This window comes from Aulostomus chinensis, chromosome 15, assembly GCF_037954235.1.
Source record: "Aulostomus chinensis isolate RoL2024-O1b breed Wild chromosome 15, RoL_Achi_v1.0, whole genome shotgun sequence".
Classification (NCBI taxonomy): domain Eukaryota; kingdom Metazoa; phylum Chordata; class Actinopteri; order Syngnathiformes; family Aulostomidae; genus Aulostomus; species Aulostomus chinensis.
Genome location: NC_141334.1, coordinates 7571143 through 7593577, shown reverse-complemented (window position 1 = coordinate 7593577; position 22435 = coordinate 7571143). Strand labels below are relative to the sequence as shown.

General features: G+C 40.2%; 1 protein-coding gene across 4 annotated transcripts in view; it reads right to left on the bottom strand.

Annotated features, from left to right (window-relative positions):
• Nucleotides 1–22435, bottom strand: part of gabrg2 (gamma-aminobutyric acid type A receptor subunit gamma2) — a 54821-nt gene that overhangs the window by 16105 nt on the left and 16281 nt on the right. For all 4 annotated transcript variants that reach the window (XM_086227130.1, XM_086227129.1, XM_086227127.1 and 1 more), the window contains exons 4-6: nt 18202–18422; nt 16701–16783; nt 14759–14896 (exon numbers count right to left, since the gene is read on the bottom strand). In XM_086227130.1, coding sequence (XP_086083256.1) covers nt 14759–14896; nt 16701–16783; nt 18202–18422 — 442 coding nt within the window. The remainder of the gene's footprint in view (nt 1–14758; nt 14897–16700; nt 16784–18201; nt 18423–22435) is intronic.

The window sequence follows — 22435 nt, the reverse complement described above, 5'->3', positions numbered from 1 at the left end:
GCAATTAGTTTGCAGTTTAGACCACTGAGTGGAGCAGGAGTGAGTTTTAAAACCTGGATGTAAGTTAGCATTGTTGAATGTACGGTTCCATCGTCACAGATCTATGGGATTTTTCAAGGCGTTTTGGCTCAGATGCTTTAAATCAGCGGTTCAGACGAGCATTAGACACTTTGTTCTGCAAAGCAAAACACACCAGTATTACTACTTGTGAATTTGAAATCGTTGCCGTGTTTTCAAAGCAGTAGTTGCTAACGAAACTACAAATGTAACCATCAAAGCTAGGTGTGGTGATGCTTAAGCTGCTCGTCAGAGGTGTAGATTGTTCCTAGCATAACGTTAGCTTTGAACATCTAGCGACAGCATTTACTCCTCAATAACTGTACATTCGGTGTTCATTTTTGATGATGATGATCTCACTGAACAACACATACAAGTCTATATATATATATGTTGTAGGGTTAGGTATATATAACTATATATTATAGATTTTGCAAACGGAACTGAATGCCAGCAAGAATCCAAAAGAAAATTTACAAATCCCAATGTTTTTTGGTGGAGGGAATCCATGGTGATGCTGAAGTCCGTGTTGGCCAACAACAATATGCCATCCCCGCAGCACTCGCAGCAATAACCACTGTGGTTGAAGTACTTCTGAAATTAATAAGTTATCTCGTGTAAAAACACTGCAACACTATTAACTTGATGCTTGAAAAACAGGTCTAATACATCGCTGTAGCAAAGAAATCAAAACTGAGAAAGATTGGTCATCTTAGTCAGATCCTTCTTGTGCTCATAATAGAGGAACATGAGAAAGTACACATTTACACTACTTTAATTAACCATTAGTGCTGTCACAATGACACAATATACTGTACTGTTTTTTTTTACAATAGCAATAATGCAATTTAAATGTAAATTGGATGGATAAGCTGACAAACATTGTATGAGCCAAGACAATCAGTTCCCGTTTCACTGCCAATGGCTTTCTGCTATTTCAGATTAGAGTTTTTGGAACACAGTTTTTTTTTATGCTTTGATATCAAATTAATCATATTGCACATGCAGTGCTGTCTGAATTGGCCTAAACCACTGCACTGATATCTAATCATTAACACTGATTATAGCCAGAATGAGAAGTTGTTTTATTTTAATGTTGAAATACCTTGAAAAAATACACAACTTTGTCAAAGCAGTATGCTCAAAGCAATTGCTATTCTTGGTGCAGTGCACCATAAGTGCTCATATGCTCTCCGAATGGAATATTAACATCCTTTCATAGAGATTCATGGACAGTGTTACTGATGATAACACATTTGCATGAAGGCAGGTTAATCCTCTTAGTAAACACAGTTCAAGCTTATATGACTTGAAATTGAATTTTACTGTATAACCTTTGCTAAACTTAGCGGTAATAAACCCCCAATACATTACAGTATCTTTGACACGTATTAGCATAATATGCAGCGATAAGACACGGGAAGGTAACATCAGGAGGGTAACAGTGTACAAATGTGACATACTGTAACTATATGAAGCCTTTCTGCAGAGTTTTATAACAAATGAAGCGATATCCTAATCTCTGGGAATTCATTCATATGCATATGAATGCAGAACCTGCAGGGGAGGGACCAGACTTTGAGACCCGAGCCATTCTGCTCTCTGCTTGTAATTTGAGTAGGATTGACCACAAACATTTGAGCAGGCTTTGGATCTACACAGGTGAAAAAAAAAAAAAAAAAAACCCATGTGGAGAAAAAAAGAGATGCTGAAAAGAAATACTCCAAGCCATCTGCTATTATCAAACAATAATTAGGCTTTTTAGTTTGTTTGCACTGTTAGATGCGACACATTGCAGACGCAGTACACTCCAACTCCATAATCATGTCTGAAATTACCAATCGGACCATAAACCTTAACTGGAAATGGACAGAGGGAGTCATAGCCTGGATATCTGCTGGCTAAACTGGCCCTAAACTTCTGAGAGGTGAACCAGAGACATCAGGTGATGCAGGTGAAGGAATAAATCCGCTGATTCTGTTTTTATTGCACGTTTAGAGATTGACGCTATGTATGAACGGACCAGAAACCAAATGTTCCTGAGTAACAACCCTCTCCTTATTTATTATGGATAATCACTTTGAATCCATTGGTTGTAGAATATTACACAAGGCAGATGAGGTGAGGGGAGTATCAAGACCCTGGCATGGCGCTTTAATAATTTACTGAGCGATGATGGCTTGGCCTTTGTAAAATTGCACCGCAGAGTAGAATCAACTTTGGACTGCTTTAGGCCTTTAAAAGAACCCAGTGTGTCCTCCACAGATTTGCATTAATACATAGTTAAAGTTCATGGTGCGTGTGTGTGTGTGTGTGTGTGTGTCTGCAGGCACAACACTCCATTGAGACTATTGTAATAGATGTAAATCAGAAAACTAAAGTCCTCATTCTGCTCGGAAAGAATTAAGTCCTCTCGCTCAACTTTACAATAACACTTTTTAAAGTCTGCCTACAAAGAATGAAGTACTATGAGTCACAGTGAATGTACAAATGCTGAAAGAAGGGGCGGAGCCGGACTTTGTAAAACTGTTAAAGGTTTGGCCCTAGATTTTCCCCTCAATTGTGGCTGTTTGAGCCATTTGAGCTGATGGACATCTTAGAAATCTGTGCAGCATTTGAGAGATATAATTGTCCAGTCATTGCATCCCATTCCGTATCTACATGTTCTCCAAATGTCGTCAGCATTCTAAAAACACAACTGATGTTGAGGATGACTCATTTTCACTCTTGCCACCTTGAACTATTTTTATGAAATTGTGCTGGAGGTGAGTTCCGGGAATAATTGTTTAGCTGATGAATCTGCATCAGAGGAATTCATCCCATAATAATCTTCTATGCTCTAATTGCAAATTCCAAGTAAATACGGTCTTCTGATTGAATATTGGGCCAACAAAAGAACATTTACTCAGATTATTTCTGATTTCTCTGGGGAGTAGCATGAACGTTATTATCTTATAGTGTATTTTACTGATAATTTAACTCTCAATTATCCCTCAATGTGTCCAATTTAAAGAATTTAAAATAAACCAAGTGTTAAGATTCCTGATCGTAAGCTTAAAATGCCAATAAGATTAAAATCACGTTATCTTATTCTCTTACATCCTCTGTTCTTCCCTTGCTCGTCACTGGCTTCCTCTTCCAAGTTTTCACATCTCTTCCTGTCCTCTGTTTTCTCAGTCTCTCCTTCATTCATCCCTCTCGTCCTCACCCTACAAATATACACGTCCACCGTCATCTCACCGTTTCTCCGCTTCCAACACATTTTTTCGTCTCTCACCTTGTCTATAACTTCTGCTTTTTCACCCCTTTCTCACAAACCTAATCATCTCCTCCCCTCTAGTCCTGCTCCTGCTCCCTCTCCCTCTCGCCGCAGGTTCTGTCTTGTTCCCTCCTCCTCACTTGATATCTGGGAATGGAAAACTTGCTTGCTCTGCTGTGATTGTTTGTTTCACCGTCAGACATACTGAAAGTGCACTTTCCAGTGTGATTTGTGCTGCGCTCGCTGCTGGGTTCAGCTCATTGTTCTGGAGGAGTTGTTTTCCTCTCTTCATGGTTCAGTCAAATAATATCTGGAAGCAGGATATTAATTTGATTGTGTTTGTTTGAATATTGACGGTTTACACAAGCAATTAATGAGCCCATTATCCTTTTAATGGTTGTGTTATTTCAGATAATGTGAAAAATGCCCTCACAATTTCTCAGACGCCTGTCTTGCCTCTAGAAGACTAAGTGTTGAAGCAACCTACCCCCAATGCAAAGATCTCTCATAAAAGATATTAAACTGGTTTTTATAAAAACATACCAGTTGAAAGTGGGATTTATAAAGAGCAATGTGAAGGTGTGTATTATGGATGTGGTAATGCCGAAAGTAATAGTACTAAGATTTCTATGAACATTATGAGTAGCAGTAGAAGCAGTATTAACTGTGGCTGTGAGGTTTTCGTATTACAAGAGGGAGCAGAAAGATTGGCCCCTCACTCCATCCAAGTCAAAGTCAACAACCGATATTCAGACAGATGTCTCGAAATGTCAGCCGCACTGGTCAAGAAACACACAAATCAGCTTATACTGGACCTCGGATGATTTTAACCTGTCTTTAACGCCGGCAGAACTTTTTTTTTTTCTCGCCCTCTTTTCCTTTCTTTTTTTGCTCCTCACCTCTTTAACTGGAAAACAAAAATGCAATTATTTATGTCCGCTCGCTACGAGGACTTCATCATATTGTAGCTGCAGTTGAACCGAGGAAAGAGTTGAAGGAAATTAAAAGATGGACATTACGAAGATCAGCAGTTACGTTTATATGGAGAGGAAAAAGTGTGTTTACTCTGATACGATCTAATGTCAGTTTCCATGACGCTCGATGAAAATGCATTTATGGCACACAGAGTGGCATCGGTTATGTAAGCTCTGTGTTTGTTGATGACCTAAAGTAAGTTGGTGTGCAAAAAAGGGTCACCTTTGAAAGTGACGATTTTCTGTTCTGGAACACGCTGCCTTATACCGACATTCACCTATGTGTGATGGTCTGTCTGATCATCGTGGACAAACGATATCCCACCACAGAAGAAATAACAAGCCTAGCACCGCTCCGCTGTGCACCACACGCGCTCTTTTACATGCAGGTGGTGGCTGATGGGGAGGAAACAGGAGCCTTATTTTCCCAAAGCAATCTCTCCTTCTACAGTCTATCATCATTCCCTGTTTTCAGGTGTTAATTACAGGCTTATTAGACTGTCAACTGAGGAAAGAAGAGAGAGCAAGGGGGGGGGGGGTTAAAAAAAACAAAAGAAGAGAGCAAAGGGGGAGTTTAAAAAGTAGGACACACGACGCAAGGAAAATATTTTTGTGAGCAGCGGAGACGGGAGATACATGGTGCAACAATATTCACATTTACAAATGGGAATACTGATGTAAAGGGCAGGTTAGAGAGAGAGGGGGGGAGAGAGAGAGAGAGAGAGAGAGGGAGAGTGTGTGTGTGTGTGTGTGTGTGTGTGTGTGTGTGTGTGATGGAGAGGAGTGTAAATTGGTATTTAACTTCACAAAAGGAGGATTCTGGCTGAGTCAGAGCATTTTTCCTCCCACTCCTGCCCATCACAACTATCACCCAGAAGTGGGAGAGAGAGAGAGAGGGAGCGAGAGAGAGGGAGCGAGAGAGAGAGAGAGCGAGATGAAGCGAGGCAGAGATTAGAGAGAGCAGCTATTACAGGAACGGAGTGGCACCGCCGCTAATGGATTGTTTCAGCACTTCTTAACCTTTTTCTTTCAGTAAAGATTGAGCGATTGCGATGATAAAACACTGCAACATATGATTACTGTGGTTAAATCACTGTTTTCATAGACAGCATGGCTATTCTGTTAGTTTTTTTTAATTTCATTTCTTCACTTTTGAGAAATGCTTGTTTTTAAAGAAGTCATGAATTCAGTGAATACTTGCAATACTTATATAATGAACCTAGAAATGAGTGTTTTGACATTTCCCTGCTGTGCAGGCAGCCTTTAAGCACATTCCTGTCTCATTCGAACATTTTTTTTAAGACTTACATGTTTCCCGCCAAGATAATTGATGCATCGGAAACTAGAATAATTTCACACAATATGCTTGGGCTTTCAACTGTGTTTTACTTGATCAGGGATGCAATATCTGAGTGACAATAAAACAAACTATTGGCATTTGGTTTTATTGCTTTGTGCCTCCCTCCAAGTTTTCTTGATTAAACCAGGAAGGTGGTGACAAGCGATCTCGCCTCAGTGGCATCATTTCAGGTTGTTTTTTTTTTCTTTATTATTATAAGGAATTTGATTACATTTTACCTTTAATTCACTTTGGATTTCTGTGATTGAACTCCTGGCTCGCTCAAACCATTTCTGCACCATCACTGGGGGATTTAACAAACCTCCTGACAACAAGACAATATTGCCACATACCTGTCCCTCGCATAAGTGGATTTCCTCCAAGGAATAACGGCACAGCACAACCCTGATGAAACCAAACTGAGCGTTACATACTTCTATCACAAAGATCCCATGACAGTGACTTTCTTTTAAGAAAAGACCAGTCTTGACCCTGGCACGAAGGAATTTTACACTCTACAGGTTCCATCTTTTAAGGCTCAATATCCACATGTGATTTCTTTTGTTATGTTGTTGCAGCAGAACTTGATCTGTTCTAGCTGTGTGTGAGAACGTGTACTTGAGGATTAAATAATGGTATCTCTCTATTTGCAGTACCACAGGCCTAAAGATAGAACAATGATGCACTCAGCTGTGCTATGAGGGGAATCCTCTGGAATGTCAGAGTGACTGCTTACAGGAGTGTGTCTACATATATACAAAAGTACTGCTGCGCATGTGCGTTCATGTGCTTGTTCCCAGTTACCGGGCCCAGTCCTTTCAACCACAATGCCTCCAGATTTGCCCCATCAAAGAATCATCTGCAAACCGTGGAGCCCAGTAATCGGGAGAGGGCTGCGGATGTGTCCCTGGGCTTTCTCCACTCAAACTGAATCACACAGGCCGGCGCACACGGACAACAGGGCAGCACGCCATGGCTTTTGGAAGGTCACTCTAAGAATAGCTTTCAATACATATAAAAAAAATAAATAAAAAAGAAAGTATCCAGTGGAGAGAGCGTACTAAAATGTGCATAGGAACATGCATACAGATGGACACCGAAGTACTTCCATCTCAGATGAGAGTGGTAGCCTCACACTGGCTAATACGCATGCGTACACTCAGCTTAAAGTCCAGAGTCTGTTTGAATCAGCTGCAGCTTGGACAACTGATAATATTGAAAATGTCCATTTTACACATTATAAAGTAAAAATATGCGACCTTGTGAAATGGTTCGCGTGGGACCAACTGTCCAGCAGAGCTTGCTCTGACTTATTTCCTCATTAATAGTCTCAGTGGTGTTTTCAGTGCCAGAGCAGACGAGCAGCAGTGTCTTTGTGCTCGTCGCTAACTAGTTCGTAAAGCACAAGCAGACGTCTTGGACTGTTGTTTGCTCGATGGTGAATTCCACACTGGAAGGTCAATAAACATCCTAATCTGTTACCCTCTAACCCTTTTGTAACTTGTAACTGCTAATGTTTGCTATGTTAACTAGCTTACTGCAGCTTTAACTTTGAAAACTGTGTGGATACAAATGTAGGCCAATTTGTAAAATTAAGAAAAACAGGAATAGAGTATACCCACTCCAAGCTCAACATTTAAGTTAAAAATGGTAAAGTCAAGTTTTCTATGAGACGCGATGCAAAGCTCCAACCGAAGGTTGCTAGCAGCAGCAGGGAACCACGAGGTAGCTTACTGTTGATGAGCATTACTGAGTGTCAGCACATTATCGCCACAGATGAGGTTTTGATTAGCGAGGTTGAAACCTGATCGAATTTCATCAATTGAAATAATCATTCAGAACAAAACTGAAGAAAAAAATGACACATTTGTAATTAGGTAGTTTGGCACAACTACCAATGCTATTCTTTCTGATAAACTGGTACATTCCCTCATATCAGAATTATGACAAGGCAAGACAGTGAATGGAATCGATTACCTTTTTGTTTGCTGGTTGTTGTTGAAACTAATTGGCTTCTAATGTACAGGGTGGATGAGTGATTGCGCAGAGAGGTCTCGCTGACAGCCTTTGGTGGTTCTGGCTACATCAATCAGGTTGGACAAGCAGACTAATCCCCTATTTCTTGATTTCCTATTTATCTCCATTCCCACGCCAAATCTTGTATGTCCTCATCTATGATACAGAACTAGCATTCACTGTATAAACCAAAGTGGAAAATAAAAATAAACGAAAACTCCTTAACAGACAGCATTAAGTCTAACCTAGTTTTGGAAAGGCTTACTTAAGAGTTAAAACTACAGTTTTAAATCAGCCCCGAGCTGCTGAGGTGTGAGGTGAATGCTGACATGTAGTCAACCATTTTGAGCTCCGGCTTCAGGCATTAGGTCACTTTCAGCTGGGAAGCTCTCATGCCAAACTGACTGGCTGTAATTGTGGGAAAGCAGGATGAGAGTGAACAGCAAACCGCCGGGGCCAACAGCTCGTATTGATGTACTCGTGCACTTTGTGGGAGTCTGGAGGTGAACATTCCTCCACTTAGGAAAAAAAAAAAAAAAGACTTTGTGTCACTTTACCTGGGTAGATCATACTTGAAGTCCCGTACACATACTCCTGCACCTCTCCCCAGCCCAACCTCTAACATTTAAAACCTTAAAAAAAAAAAAAAAAAAGTCATGGGTGGAGTTGAGCTGGGAGTGAAGTGACATTTCGACTGAACAAAGGCTTTAATTCCAAGAAACAGAAGAAGATAATGAATTTAAGTGTCCCAGAGTTACCCCAATTTATGTTCGAGTGACGTATCCCCTTAAGTTTTATTGAGCAAAGAAGGAAATCATCAATCCTGACAAAGTCTATCAAATGAACAATAAAGAGGTAATTGTTTCGTCTCCACTTCGTCAAAGCAAGTTTCAAAACAAATCTGCAGTGTTTTTAAAAACCCCTATATCGCCTGCGGTATTTTTGTCAATATGTTTCCGTAGTTCTGTAGATCTCACCGTCTGAGTCTTTCTGGAGCGCCCAGGCAAATGAGAAGTTTCAGTTCTCGACTGATATTTTCGTTTCATTTGGATGATTTGATTCAACACAAACATTATACCCAACAATACTTTTCTGTTTATCCTCTTCTGCGTCTCTTATGTTCTTTCTGTTCTGTAGTGTCCTTTCAAGGGTCCTTTCTTGTCATAAACAGTAGTGAATGTCTGTTTTTTTTCTGTTTGGTGTGTGTGTGTGTGTGTGTCTATAAATGCAGGTATAGGCTTCCAGGCAGTACAGGCTGCCCTGATGTGAAGTGACATGTTGAGAGACCAACCCTTTGGACACTGGCTGTGGAATAGAGGGGAAGTCAAACATAAAAAGACATTTAAAAAAAGAAAGAAGCTACAGTGCAACTGCATCAGAGCGGCAGATGACCTGTCAACCCCCTGCCCCCTCTCATCCCAAATGTTCTCTAATCATCCTTGATTTCTGTCATTTTTCATCCTAAAAAAAATAAAAATCTCCCCTAATGTATGAGCAGAAATGAAGGGGAGTAGTACTGAGACAAGTGGAGCCTGGGAGAGACAGGCCTGTCTCGCAGAATGAGAGTGAATAGCTTCCTCTGGCTGTTTGGAACAATCGTCATTGTCTGGATCAGGCCAATTCACCTGTCTGCCTGTCTGCTTACCTTACCATTATGTGGCCCGCCGTTGCCTTAGCTGACCCATTTCCTGGGTGACTCAGCAAAAGTGCTTGAATTGAAAAAAGAAATGCTTGTTTTTTAAGAATTATTAGTAACAACCTCTAAACTTCAGCCATGCCCTGGAGTGGCCTGCTGGCGTGTAGATGTCCTCCAAGACTGAAAAAATAAAATAGTCAACAGCAGCACGGTAACACTCACTGTCATTGTTGTGCCACTCAAAGATACAGCCCATAATGTGATTAAAATGTAATAAATTACAAGTCAAACACTATGAAGCTGTTGACCTGCGCCATTCGATTAAGTCATAAACCACAAAATGTAAATGAGGAGCGTAGATCTTTTGAAATGGCCACAACAGACCATGGAATTTTCACCGGTCTACAGAGGCAGAAAAATTAAACAAATCCAACAATCATCCCCAGATGAACCAGGCCCAGCAAGGGTTGAAACCAGCCAGCGCCCTCCTTCGTTGATGGTTTTATATTCCCTACTCATTGAAGGGATTTTAAGGTAACGACAATTACATGGCTTCTTTGTACTTTTATTTTACTAAAACAAGTTTACAGCATTGCCTCATTCTCTCATTCGTGGACACTGATGATGAAATCAGCACCTTAAGTAATCTACCTAATTCAACATTTCCTATATTTCCAGCCTCCGTTCCCGCTGTGCTCACCACTGCATGGGGAGTGCTTTCTGACTGCCCCCTAACAGACTGCTTATTGAGACAGATGTTGTGTTCTCCAAACTTGAAGCAGGTCAGATACCCAAACTGACTGCAAAATGAGACAAGAGGTCTCTCAACCACAGTCAAGGTTCTCTGCTCTGACAAGAGAGCAGATGGCGGTTTGGCTGTTTACTGGAAAAACAAACCAGATCAGAGAGAGAGAGAGGGGGGGAGGGAGGGAGGAGGCTACAAGATCTCCACTCCGTCTCATCCTCCTACACAAACTGCCTTTTCATGATGTCACTTGAAAAAAAATGCTTTGATTAAAACAGAACATTTGAAAGCATTTTTTCTTCTTTTTAACAACTCTTGCTATTGGAGTTTGAGCATTTGGTGGTGCACTCATTTTACCTCCGTGTGTGTGTGTGTGTGTGTGTGTGTGTGTGAGAGCATAACACTGCAGTGACACTTAGTCGAACTGTGGCAAATTACTGAACAACAGGGTGAATTCTGCCCCCCCCCCCCAAGGGCACACAAGTGTTACTGTATTTCTGAAAGACCCTGGTGAGTCAGGTATAACCAAAAAAAAAAAAAAAAAAATCGAATATCCTGATTGAACATTTGTTGATACAAATATGCGTTCTTGCTTCATGGTGTTCAGTCACACAACAAACTCGAAATTATCGAGCACTTGATTACCTAACAGGCGTAACAGCTATCACACCCTCAGCAAACACTCCGAAAACAATAACACCTCCAACACAACTGCTCCACATGCACAAGTATTGTACAACTCAACCGGCAGTACAATAAACTGAGCTGAACTAGATCCCAGACGAGGGCTCTGAAGTGGCGCCTGCTGCTCCACGTGTCGTATCTGCACTGGGCTGTTGTGGTCTTGACTGCCTTCATATTTACTGGAATCTCACTGAGTTCTTATTCTCTTCTGATTCGCTAGCTCGTGATCGCCGGTATCCACGTAGCCGCCTTCTTTTTTTTTTTCTTTTCTTTCTGCTTTTACCTTTTTATGACTCAGGGGGATGATTTCCTGTCTCCTTACATTTACATGATTACGATACGTTGTCATTTAAAAAAACAAACAAAACTACATCAGTTGAATTGATGCGATAGAACAAAAACGATGACAATCAACTAAAGCTGCAGCATCTACAAAGCCTCACCTGCCATTTTAAATTACACACTGAAATTCACATACTGCAGCTTGTTGCATGTTGTTTTTTTATGTGCTTCATATATAAAAAAAAGTGCTTGACTTGACTAAAGGGAGACGGGTTTTACAAACTGGTCCCCGTGAAAAATTGGAGCAATAAAACAGGTGTGTGTGTGTGTGTCTTAAATACACATTCTTACACATTCTAAAAACAGCACACTACAGCTTTAAAACTGAAAACAGATAAATAAACTAAATAATGAAGATAATATAAAGAAACGGACAGCCCTGTCTCTTATCGCAGAGCTTGACAATAACTTGGCCTGACCTGCAGCTTTCTGATCTATAGTCCGCACGGACAGCATTGAACGAATCAGCCTTGAACGAAATTAACATCTCATAAAAAGAAGGATTTAAAATGAATAACTTTAGAAGACAATCACCTTCATGGTTGCATTAATAAATGCATACTAAAATATAAATTTACTTTTTTAACTGTTAACTGTAAGTTTATCCCCCCCCCCCCACCACCACCACCCAAAAATGCTGAAAGGACCATTTTTTCCCCACACAATTAAACGGTGGTATTTATGAGGGAATCTTTTAATTATGCAGGTGTAAGTCCGCCTTATTTAAGATTTTCAGTCACTTCCTGGGGATGATGTGGCTGATCTAATGAGGATGAATTCGCTCCTCTCATCTCCTCCGCGGGCTGGCTTTGATTCACACCACAGACGAGCCTAAAGAAGGCATACATTTCCACATCGCATCCATCGCTTACTGTCATCTTATGAATATAAACATAAATAAACAAGCATATGCATGCAAACACGGTTTTAGCTCTTCTCTAAAACAACAACAGTATCCAGGGAACACAGCTGTTTTTCCTCAAGCAAACATGCAGATTCCCACATCATTCCTGAATGGAACCCAGCCAGTAAACGACAGAAAACTATTAGTTATTTAGACTTCGTAGCATGACAGCTCTCCTTGTTAGTTTTCATTATATCCCCTTTCTGTGTTTATTAGGTCAGGTTTTAGTTGCCTAGAAGTCTGGAAATTTTAGTTTTATCTTAATCAGAAGGAAAATAAAGAACTCTCTTGCACACCTGAATAGTCTGTTTGAGAGGTGCGGAGGAGGAAGTAACACTTGAGGAGAGAATAAAAGCACTTGCACACTCGCTGCACTGCTTCAGTAGAAAAAAGTGTTTGTCTTATCTTAGTCAAAGAGAACCGGAGCTATTTTAGTCCAGGTAAATCAACCTTGATGTCTTTGTGGTGAGCCTTAGCACGTCCCCACAATTTTTTTGGGAAGCTGATTTTAACTTTGTGTTCGTCTCAGTCACGTTTTTGTAATTTTATTATTGTGGGTTTTAATCTTGTTTAAGTTGACAACAAGTTTTAGTTTTATTTTAGCCGGTTTGGTTATTGTTAGTTTAGTTTATGGCCACCTATACACAGGAGAATTTGAGCCACACGATTCATCTAGATATCAGACGGATTTTCTCCCCACTTGTCATCCGATGTCTGACTTAATTCGAAACAAGCGTCAAATTTCAGCGGGACACTGTCACGCTCTTGCCCAGTGGAATGGGCTATCGAGCCGTTTCCTTTCCGCGACTGAAAAATTGAGGATAACGTCTGAAAGTATGGAGACATGATTGGAGGCTGGTCACCCTGGCACCAGCATCCTCCAATCACAACATACAGGAGCGAGAGAAACTCCGGCTTCAACGCGTCTTCTGAAACAACAACATTCGACTTCAAATTAACCTGCCTCTTTCTTCTCCGAGACGTTGAACATCTTCCTCTGAGCTTTCAAATGAAGCTTTATTGACAACTATCATCAATCACAGCAGCCTGCAGGTGCTCACCAGCCGTGCTGTCTGAGCACCTGAATGGTGAGCTTCGGCAGCCTTCAGCTCGTAACAGCGTGTTCGGGTGAAACGGTGTTTCTGAAATCGAAACGGCGCGTGCCAGGCTGAAGGTGAAGACATTTGACAAAGGGTTGTCAATGAATGTTTTTAGTCTAGTTTTCATTGACAAAATTGACGTGAATTAACATCACGTTTGATAGCAAATACGTTGATACAAATTTGTATGTTCCAAAAGAAAAAGAAATGCCATTAAGTAGAACAGGACAGGATGTGGATCAGGATGTAGGAAGGGAATTTTAGAGTTTATTGAAGTCGGTGTGGGGGATGACATTAAATAATGTCATTCGCAGCAACAGATGTGATGGGAAGTAAACAGTCTCGTAGTAATTGTACTGTGGGCTGCCCTTTGGCTCAGAAATTGATAAAAATATCTATCTTATGAAAGTGTCTGTGAAAGTAGAAATGACATGTTTATAGCTTGAATCACTGTGCCCACTGCAATAAAAGTCACAAATAGTCTTTAGAGAATAATATTTTTCATGTATGTGGGATATCCTGTATATTAAAGGCAGCCTGGCAATCGCTGAACTCAGTGGCTGTCATCTCACAACCCCATGATGTCATTCAGTCAATAAATATATCAAGCTCCTGTAAGTAATAACTTTATTTATATGATATGAAGAGCCGTCTACTTTGAGAGCCAGGAGGACAGGACGCTGTTGAAACTGTCAATTCCACTGAGACAAAGAGATATAGGAAGCTCTTACGGATTTTACTTCAGGCAGTCAGAACTAAAAGTGGATTAAAAAAACATTATGCGTCACAGGCCTGTTTCTCCGAGAGTCCAAGCTGTAACCTCTAGAAACAAACAAAGCAGATGCTGGATTATCAGGCAACAGTAGCAGCGATTCTTTCTGTTTATAGATCAGGGGCGAGTTTCATAAAAGTGATTAGTGAGCGTTGTTTACACACAGATTGCGCATGGTGCCAAAAGATTATCAACCATGAATTGCAAATAACGTCTTCTCATCCGTTCAGGCGTGGCTCAAAAGTACGCTGTCTGAGTGAGTTAAACATGTCCGGACTGCAAAATGCTTGATGCGTATTTGGTTGAACAGCGTCCGCCTTTAGAAGACCTACTTTTCGATTTCGATGGACCTCAAGAATTATATTTTATTATTTAGTAATATCACAGTCACAAAATTTAGGGTTCCTACACATTTTTACCAAGACTAGAATACCATGACCGTCCAATCACCATTTCAGATGTCCGGTGTAAGTTTGACTTGAATGTATAAAGTAAATCACTATCCACAAAAAGACATTTTTCTCAGTTTCATCTTAACTGAATAATATAGCGCACATATCACGCAAATTTCAGTAACTTTTCCAACATTTCATCTTTCCATTTATCTTTTCAAACTTTCCCCTCCCTCGCTATTTTTTCCAAATTCTGTGACTTTCCCAGGTTTTTCACCACCCTCAATCAATACAGTACGTCCTCTCTTCTCCTATGTAAGCTGATGACGTGAGGACGCTGCTGCTACACGCTCCTAACGCCATCGTACTGTCCTCAGGACCGATGCCTCGCGCAGAATCAACAGAATCCTGTTCTCGTTCCAGAAGCGATGGTCACCCAAACATCCACCCAGCATCAGCAGGGTTCAATCTCAAATAATAAGTGTATAGAGTAACAAAAAAAATACACAATAATAACCAATAGATTTTTTTTTTTTACCTGACACGGTCCTGACGACCTCGGAGGTGTTCCTCAGACCCACGAAGGAGAACTGGTAAAGCCTCCAGGAGCGAATGTCTCCAACCTCCACGGAGCTCCTCTTCCACTTGTACACAATCTCCTCCCTGGGGTAGCCGTCTGAGGGGAAGAGGAGATTGGAAATGATCGCTATTCAACAAAATATGGAGTGCATTGTGTTGTAGTTCAATACAAACCGAAACCACAGATCATCTGCTTTAACTCAGAGAAATCTATATACCCACAGTCAGCAGGCTTGCAACACAGTTTCATGAAAGGCCCGTTACATAAGACTCCTGCACAACATGTTGACAAAATATCCAGTCCATCTGTGGGGAGAGAACTTTTTTCTGTAGCACTGTGCTGACGTAAATGTAGAAATTACAAAACGGATCCATGGCTGGAGAAAGATTTCAGTCGTTTCGTTACCTCTCTGGCTCTGGAGAGGATTCATGTCAGTCTATTATCAGTGTTATTTTTGTCTGGTACCTATGTTTGAAAAGCAATTGCCTCAAACTAATGTGGATTAATCTCTTGAATGGAGCTCGAGCTGAATATCCAGCAGGGAAAGTGTTAAATGTCAGACTGTAATGATCTTCACTCAGTTCCATCTTCTGCTGCCTTCAGTCTAGTTCTAAATCTAGTTCTGAGTCTAATTCTTGAGTCGTGCGCAGCCAAAAAGGAGTGGCTTCAATAATGCACATGCTCAGTGGCTTTATGACTAAAGTGCTCTCAGACATCTAGTGCCTCAGCGGAGAGAGGGATGGAAGGGTCTGCCCAGGCATGCAGGCTGCTCTTTTGCTGGCAATGCATCTGGGACAAATTATTGATTCAGTGTCCTTTTGGGAAGCTGGAATAACAATTCTCTTGATGCCCAATGCCATGATTTCCCTCTGAAACTGCCTGATAAATTGAATACAGTTGCTGTAATGAAGAGATTCAAATATAATTCCGAGCAAACGGGAGTAAATGATACGAAGGGAAATGACTGCGGTGGAAAATGTAGCATGCCTCGCTGCCACGTGCTGAGACCGACTGCTGCACGCTGCTGCTCCACCTGCTGCTTTTGAGTTTGAGCTCATACGCTCTACATCTCCTGAAGATCTGAACACTTCCACAGCTTTCATCAAATTTAAATGAATGCTCCTGCTCCATTTTTAGGCCTGCTACCCCTCTGATTTCTTCTCTGGTTGCTCTGGAGCTATTTAGGAAGCATTTTCCCTTGGAGATTATCCCATGGTGCATCTCTCTGTAGATCCATAGAGGCCTCATTAGTATAACTCACCCCCCCACATGTGCTCCTCACATGCAGGGGACTGACTCATTCAGACATTGTGTGCTGTTTTTTTTGTTTTTTTTTAATGAAATGTATTCAAAACAGTATTGACAAAGTCAAGAGAAATCAATCATTGGATAATTTATTTCCCTTCCGTCAAATTAGAAATCAGTCATGTATTATTGAAACTCGATATTGACTGCCAAAAGCATTAATGAATGGATATTTAAACTAATGATTTTATTAACGTCTCATTGCATTTTCATGCATATTGCTCATTTCCAAACGTATTACAGTCTTAAAGGTTGTTTTTTTTTTTTTTTTTTAATTTTTCCAGTTAGCATACACGTCAGTTTTAAGCATCAATAAATGTTTTTTTTTTAATTTTCAAATTTGTAAATATAAATAACATCTAATATTAGGGTTAATAGCTAATGAACCATGTAGATCCTTTGCTTGTTTTTCACAAAGTTGGCGCCTCCTGGAGTTTCGGTCTGTTGAGTAATGATGTCTGTGTTAATGTCATATTTGTTTGTTCATTGTGTGAGTGTGTGTGTGTGTGTGTGAGAGAGAGAGAGAGAGAGAGACCAAATGAAGGAGGAGAGGGAGTGGTAAGACAGTGGGGCACCAGCATATGGCCAAACTTACAGCTTGAAAACTCCAGGGGACACGAGTGCTCATCCATTGGGAAGTTGTTCAGTTTAAGCTGGCACTCGGCATCGATGGTCAACCTGCAGAGACACAACATTTGGATCCACCAACTCCCTATTAAAAAAACTAAAATAACTAGGTGTTAATAATTAAAAGTTAATGAAATTCCATTGACTTTTATTATGTTTTAAAGCAGCACACCGGTCTCTCCTTGCCACACTTGAGGGAGTTTGAAGGCAAAGTCATTAAATTTCCCCTTAATGAGAGAATCACCTGAAATGACTTTACCCATCCAAGCAGTCACTATTGTCATGTCACATTGTCCTCTGAATCACAGCGGTCACTCTCATTAGCCAGTGCTTGAATTCAGAGTTCCTTAACAAATTAATGAAGTGGCGGGTAGTGTGTTCAGCATAAAGAACATCCATCATGGCTTGATTGAGTCCAGACTAGTTTGCCGTCTCTCTTATTATCGCTGAAGAAAGATTGAGGTGTCACTTTAAAATGTCCACAGTATTTATTATGACATGGAAAACATGATCATAAGCAAAAACCATATTTCTTCTCAATCTACCAGTATTTTTTATATGTGTGTGTGTGTGTGTGTGTGTGTGTGTGTGTGTGTGTATGTGTGTATATATATATATATATATTTTTTTTTTTTACATTTTTGGGTGTAGTTCCAAAAGCTCACGGATTTTGAAAGCAGTATGTTTCAGGTTATTATTACGGGTGTTTTATGACTACCCATTTGGATAATCAGCACCATGAATTATTAATGAGGAGATACTATAATGTTTTTCAATTTATTCCAATATGTCCATCATAAAAGACCAAGAACGATAAAAAAAAATAAGACTGCTTTTTTATGGGTTCTTAGTCGAGCTATAAATGCCTAAATTGTTGAGACTGGACCAGCGAGTGTCATCTGTTGTTTTCAGTTTTATTCATTATTCAAGTTTTAACTCTCACACAGGAAAATCTCTTTCACATATTGAGTATTTGGAAGTGCTCTCTATTTTTTCCATTGTTAAATTCGTGTAAAGGCCAGGTGTATTAAGAAAGAGGGGGGATATTTCTTTGGATTTAAGGTAAACATCAGGAATTAAGTCGATATGATTTCTATCGAAATACCATTTAAAAAAAAAATTTGTGTGTTTTGGCTGGTGTTTGTACACAAAAAAAAGTGTATAATTTCACAAATTCCTTCACATGAAAATATTCTGTACATGCAGCCGTATTCATGAATGCAAGTAGTTTGATTTTAATCTCAAAATACCCGATTTCTCAACATTTTCTCTTAATTCTTGACATGCAAAACTTAAAAAAAACAACCAAAAATGAATCCCTTTTTACATTTTTTTCTTAACTCGGAATATTCTTGTTGTAAAACAGAATGTAAACTAAGAAGAACTGATGAGTTAATCCCATGATGGTGAGTTTAACAGACGGCCTTAAATCAGACGATCGTTTGCTAACACCTCGTCCGCCTTGTTACCTGAGGGTGTAGAGTATTCGCCCATCATTCCAGATCCTCAGCATGCGGTTCGGCGTGGTGATCCAATGAGCATCAGCCTTTTTTGAGTTGCGGAAAAACGTATCTGGGATCCAGATTTTCCCGACCATGTTGCTATTGAGACGTAGAACCTTCATTGTGCTGTTGAACTTTAATCTTCTGTCATACCAGGTCTGGGCGAAAAAGATGTCGATGGTGTATTCCTGGTAACACATAAAATAGAAAGATCTTGTTACCTGTATTGATTGCATCCAGTATTATCACCAAAGTCTCTTTCCCGTGAGATGCAATTAAATAAAAATCTAAATACAGGCTCATTTAGCACTTTATTTTTTTCTTCCAAGGTTGAACGATTTGCAAAAATATTGCCTGAGGTGTGTTGCAATGTCAATATTTTGACAGATTACAGCTGTGCCATTGGTGCATGATTACGGTGAAGAGATTCATTTCATTTACATTGAAAAAAAATATAAATGGTGATGTGATTTTTTTTTTTTTCCGGCTCTGAGGTAGGGGTGTCGGCCTGGTATGGCAACATAGCTGCAAAGCTGAAATCTAAGCTTGCACATCTGGTTCAGACCGGCATGAAGGTTACAGGGAGGAATACTGTGTGACCCATCTCTTATTCTCCATGCCGACAATGCGCTTTTACCCTCCGGTAGACACCGGGTACCCACATGCAAACCTAAAACTCATTCGTGCTACCTCAATTAAAATTTTAAATAATGCTGCTTGAGGCTGTAGAGGTTGTTCATGGTGTTCTTATCCCTAGTTAATATGTGGAATGAGCAATTTGTGTTTGCTACAGTATGTGCTACTTTGTTACAGGAGTTTTTTTCATTTAGTTTTTTTTTTAAATTATGGAGGCAGATTTATGTGTGCAACTTTGCTTGAGTCTGCAGCAAACAAGGCTGTCCTGTTAAGTTGCCCACACATGATAACTGGTAAACGTGCTGGCTGTGGCTGTAGCGAAGCACTACCATTGGTACAGCCACCTAACGCAGGACTCAGTTGTGGTGGACTTCTCAAAGTGTAACCACAGAGATACCAGCTGTACATGACAGGAAGAGTCACGTGGAAGGGTGGGAGTTTGTTTGAGAGAAACATTTAAGAATAACCTCTGTGTCTGTCTTTCAGATTTCTCTGAACTCCGTAACACCACATTATAAAGGGGTTTTTTGTGATCTTGGAAGGAAGAGGAACACAGACACATACAATCTTGGCTTCATCCAATGCTAAAGTTAGCTTAGCTGTTTACATGGCAGCCTTTGTTGCCTAGAAACCTAGGTCTGCTTTGGATAACGTAGAATTCCGCTTTGCCTTTGCGCCGATATGCTCCGTGCCCTGCTTCAGGTCTGTCAGCCGGAGCATCTATGCAGCATCACAGTGCTTCATTTCAGATGTTGTGGCAGGTTTTACCTTAATCCAAAAAGAGATTGCAGCTCTTGCAGTTTGGATATTACACTTGGCCAGATTCTGATTCCGTTTCAGTCATATTTTGATCAATAGCTGAGCTCTAGCTTCCAAGATGTCTGATAAGAACCCCTCAACCCGCTTTTAAGTTTGACTGGAAACTACTGAAGACATCAGTGGGCATATTTAAGTCAAGGTTTCCTTTTTGTCCTTATTAAAGAGCACTGTTAAAAACACCATCTTGACGCCCTCAACCTGAAAATTAAATGTTCAACGGGGCAATTAATAATTACCAATTATAGGCTAAAGTATTATCTTATCTCATGAACAGCTGCCTCTGCAGCATTTCCAGCACAAAACGCTGTCTCTCCTATCTAGACCTTTCTTTAGAGCATTCATAAGATGGATGAAAACATAGGGGACTGAGGCCTGGCCATGGGTGAAGAGCAACAATCAAAGGTGAGATGCGGTCTAATGGGAGGAAAAGGGGAGAGACAGTGATTGAGAGGGAGCTGTCAGTCTTTTTTTAAATTTATTTTGTTATTTAGAATGGTTGAGCCTGGAGGTTAAGAGTAAAGTGCAGCAGGAGAGAGGAAAAAAAAAAAATCTGGGGATTTGTGTGCAAGAGGGCATAGAGGCATTAACTTCCTGACAAAGCTTAGCCCAACAATAAAGCCCAAATCCATGCCAAAGAGTCCCAAACGAGATTTGAAAAACATTTTCACCAGCCAACATTCCCATCCCTTCACCATCCCTTCAACATCCCCTCTTTCACAAAGATAGGCAGTTCAAATCCAAGGGTGGGAGACAGATTGAATGCCTTAGGATCCTCATCTGGACCCTGCTGAGAGGGCTAAACATCTATATTTTGAACTGAACTCTGGAATCTTTCACAGAATCAAACCTCTTTCGATTCAAACAGCTGCAAACGACAAGAACTCACAGCTGCTCGGCTTGGGTGGACAAAAGGCACCAAATTTATCTTTCTTTCTCAACTTTAAACCTTCATCTATCCTTTCCTTTCTCTCCGTTAGTCACTCTTTCAATTCGCTTAGCCTTCACATGAGCTTTAACATATCTCATACATTCCCACTGCACGATGTAAGATTTTTGAATCCCGTTCGTGTTTAGACCCTTGCACCATCCATCTATTCTCTTCTGTTCAGAAAATCTAAAAACCTCACCGAATTTGTCACGTCATGCAGCGGACGGAAGGTCCAGCCAGCCTGATTACATGTAAATTTGAGGCAATCAGTCAACCTTTCATGTCACTGGAATGCCCTCATCAAACACACACACACACACACACACACACACACACACACACACACACACACACACACACACACACACACACACACACACACACACACACACACTAATGTGAGCACATTTTCAAACTGATCCCATCGATGCCTCTCCTCCAACTTCACTGTAACTGCAGTTATCCAGTTGGTGTTTTTAGTGAAGACTGAGTGAGACGGAGTGCTACCACCGCGAAGAGCAAACGGCTTTGCAGAATTACAATGGAGAGGGATTCTCAGCGGGGACGCGCAAAACAATGACACATGAAACAAAGCTGATTTGTGGAAAAACTCTCAGTTACTAATATTCTTTTATATAAATGGTCTCCATCAATGCAACACAGTCGCAAAAGCTATTATTATTATTGCTGTCCTGATGTTATTCATAACAAACATTTTTTGGTGTCGTCAAAAAGCAACACAGAGGATGGATTTTCTGTCTGAATCAAAAAATTCCACAAAATCAACTCCACTCCCATGACAAAAGCAGTGTTCTAGAGCTGACAGCAGTAACGGGTCTCCCACTCCCACTGGCTGGACTGGAGAACACATTCCAACAGGGCTAAAGGGAAGAGTGGGTTTTTTTCTAAACATGATACTGTGTTAAAACTGTATATTTCAGGTGGATAAAGAAGAGGAATCCTACTACACAAACTACTGGATGGATACTTAAATTCAGCAAACAAGTAGTATACTGATACAATTTTATTGGCGTGTGTTCTTGTGTCATGTGACCACAAGGTTGAATTTAATCTTTCCTCCACATATTATTCAGTTATAGGCATGAAGTATAAGATCGTTAGGATCCAATGCTTTTTAATGAGTGACTACAACAAAAGACAATAAATAACGAGATTAGTGAGGAAGCCTTAATGTTACATTTACTTGAAGACAGAACCAAGGTTTCTCACAAATGAGATACTTTTGATAGATGAGCTTTGAGGACTTCTAAATTCTTTTCATACAAAATGTTTAAAATGTTAAATCATGCAGTAAAAGAACATGAAAAATCATCCGAGATTTAGAAACATGTTGCACAAGAATATACTGAGCTTTGCTGATAAATGCAGCCAACAATAATTATTTGATGAAATTTTGAAAACTGGAATTTTGCTTTGAAATAGTCCCTAAAGAAAGTAATGACAGCTATGTGAATAAAAAAAAGACTAACGTTTGTGTTCTGTGTCCAATTCAGTGCAGATCCTGGAGATTGAAAGGCACACTGAATGCACCATTATCTCTTACATGCTTGATTTCAGAGTTTACAAGGTGCACTTAAATGCACCATGAAATCCCCTGTTTTACAGTCTGAGGTCAGCATTTTACAAAGCAACGTAGATGCACATAAAAACTAAAATGTTTAGTTTTTTTTTTTTAACAGAAATGGAGAGACAGCCTCTCAAGTGTAGCTGACAGGAGAAGAGAACATTGTTTTATCGCGGGGTTTATTACAACAGCCTGTAATATGAATGTATGAAATCACTCTGTCACCTGATCAC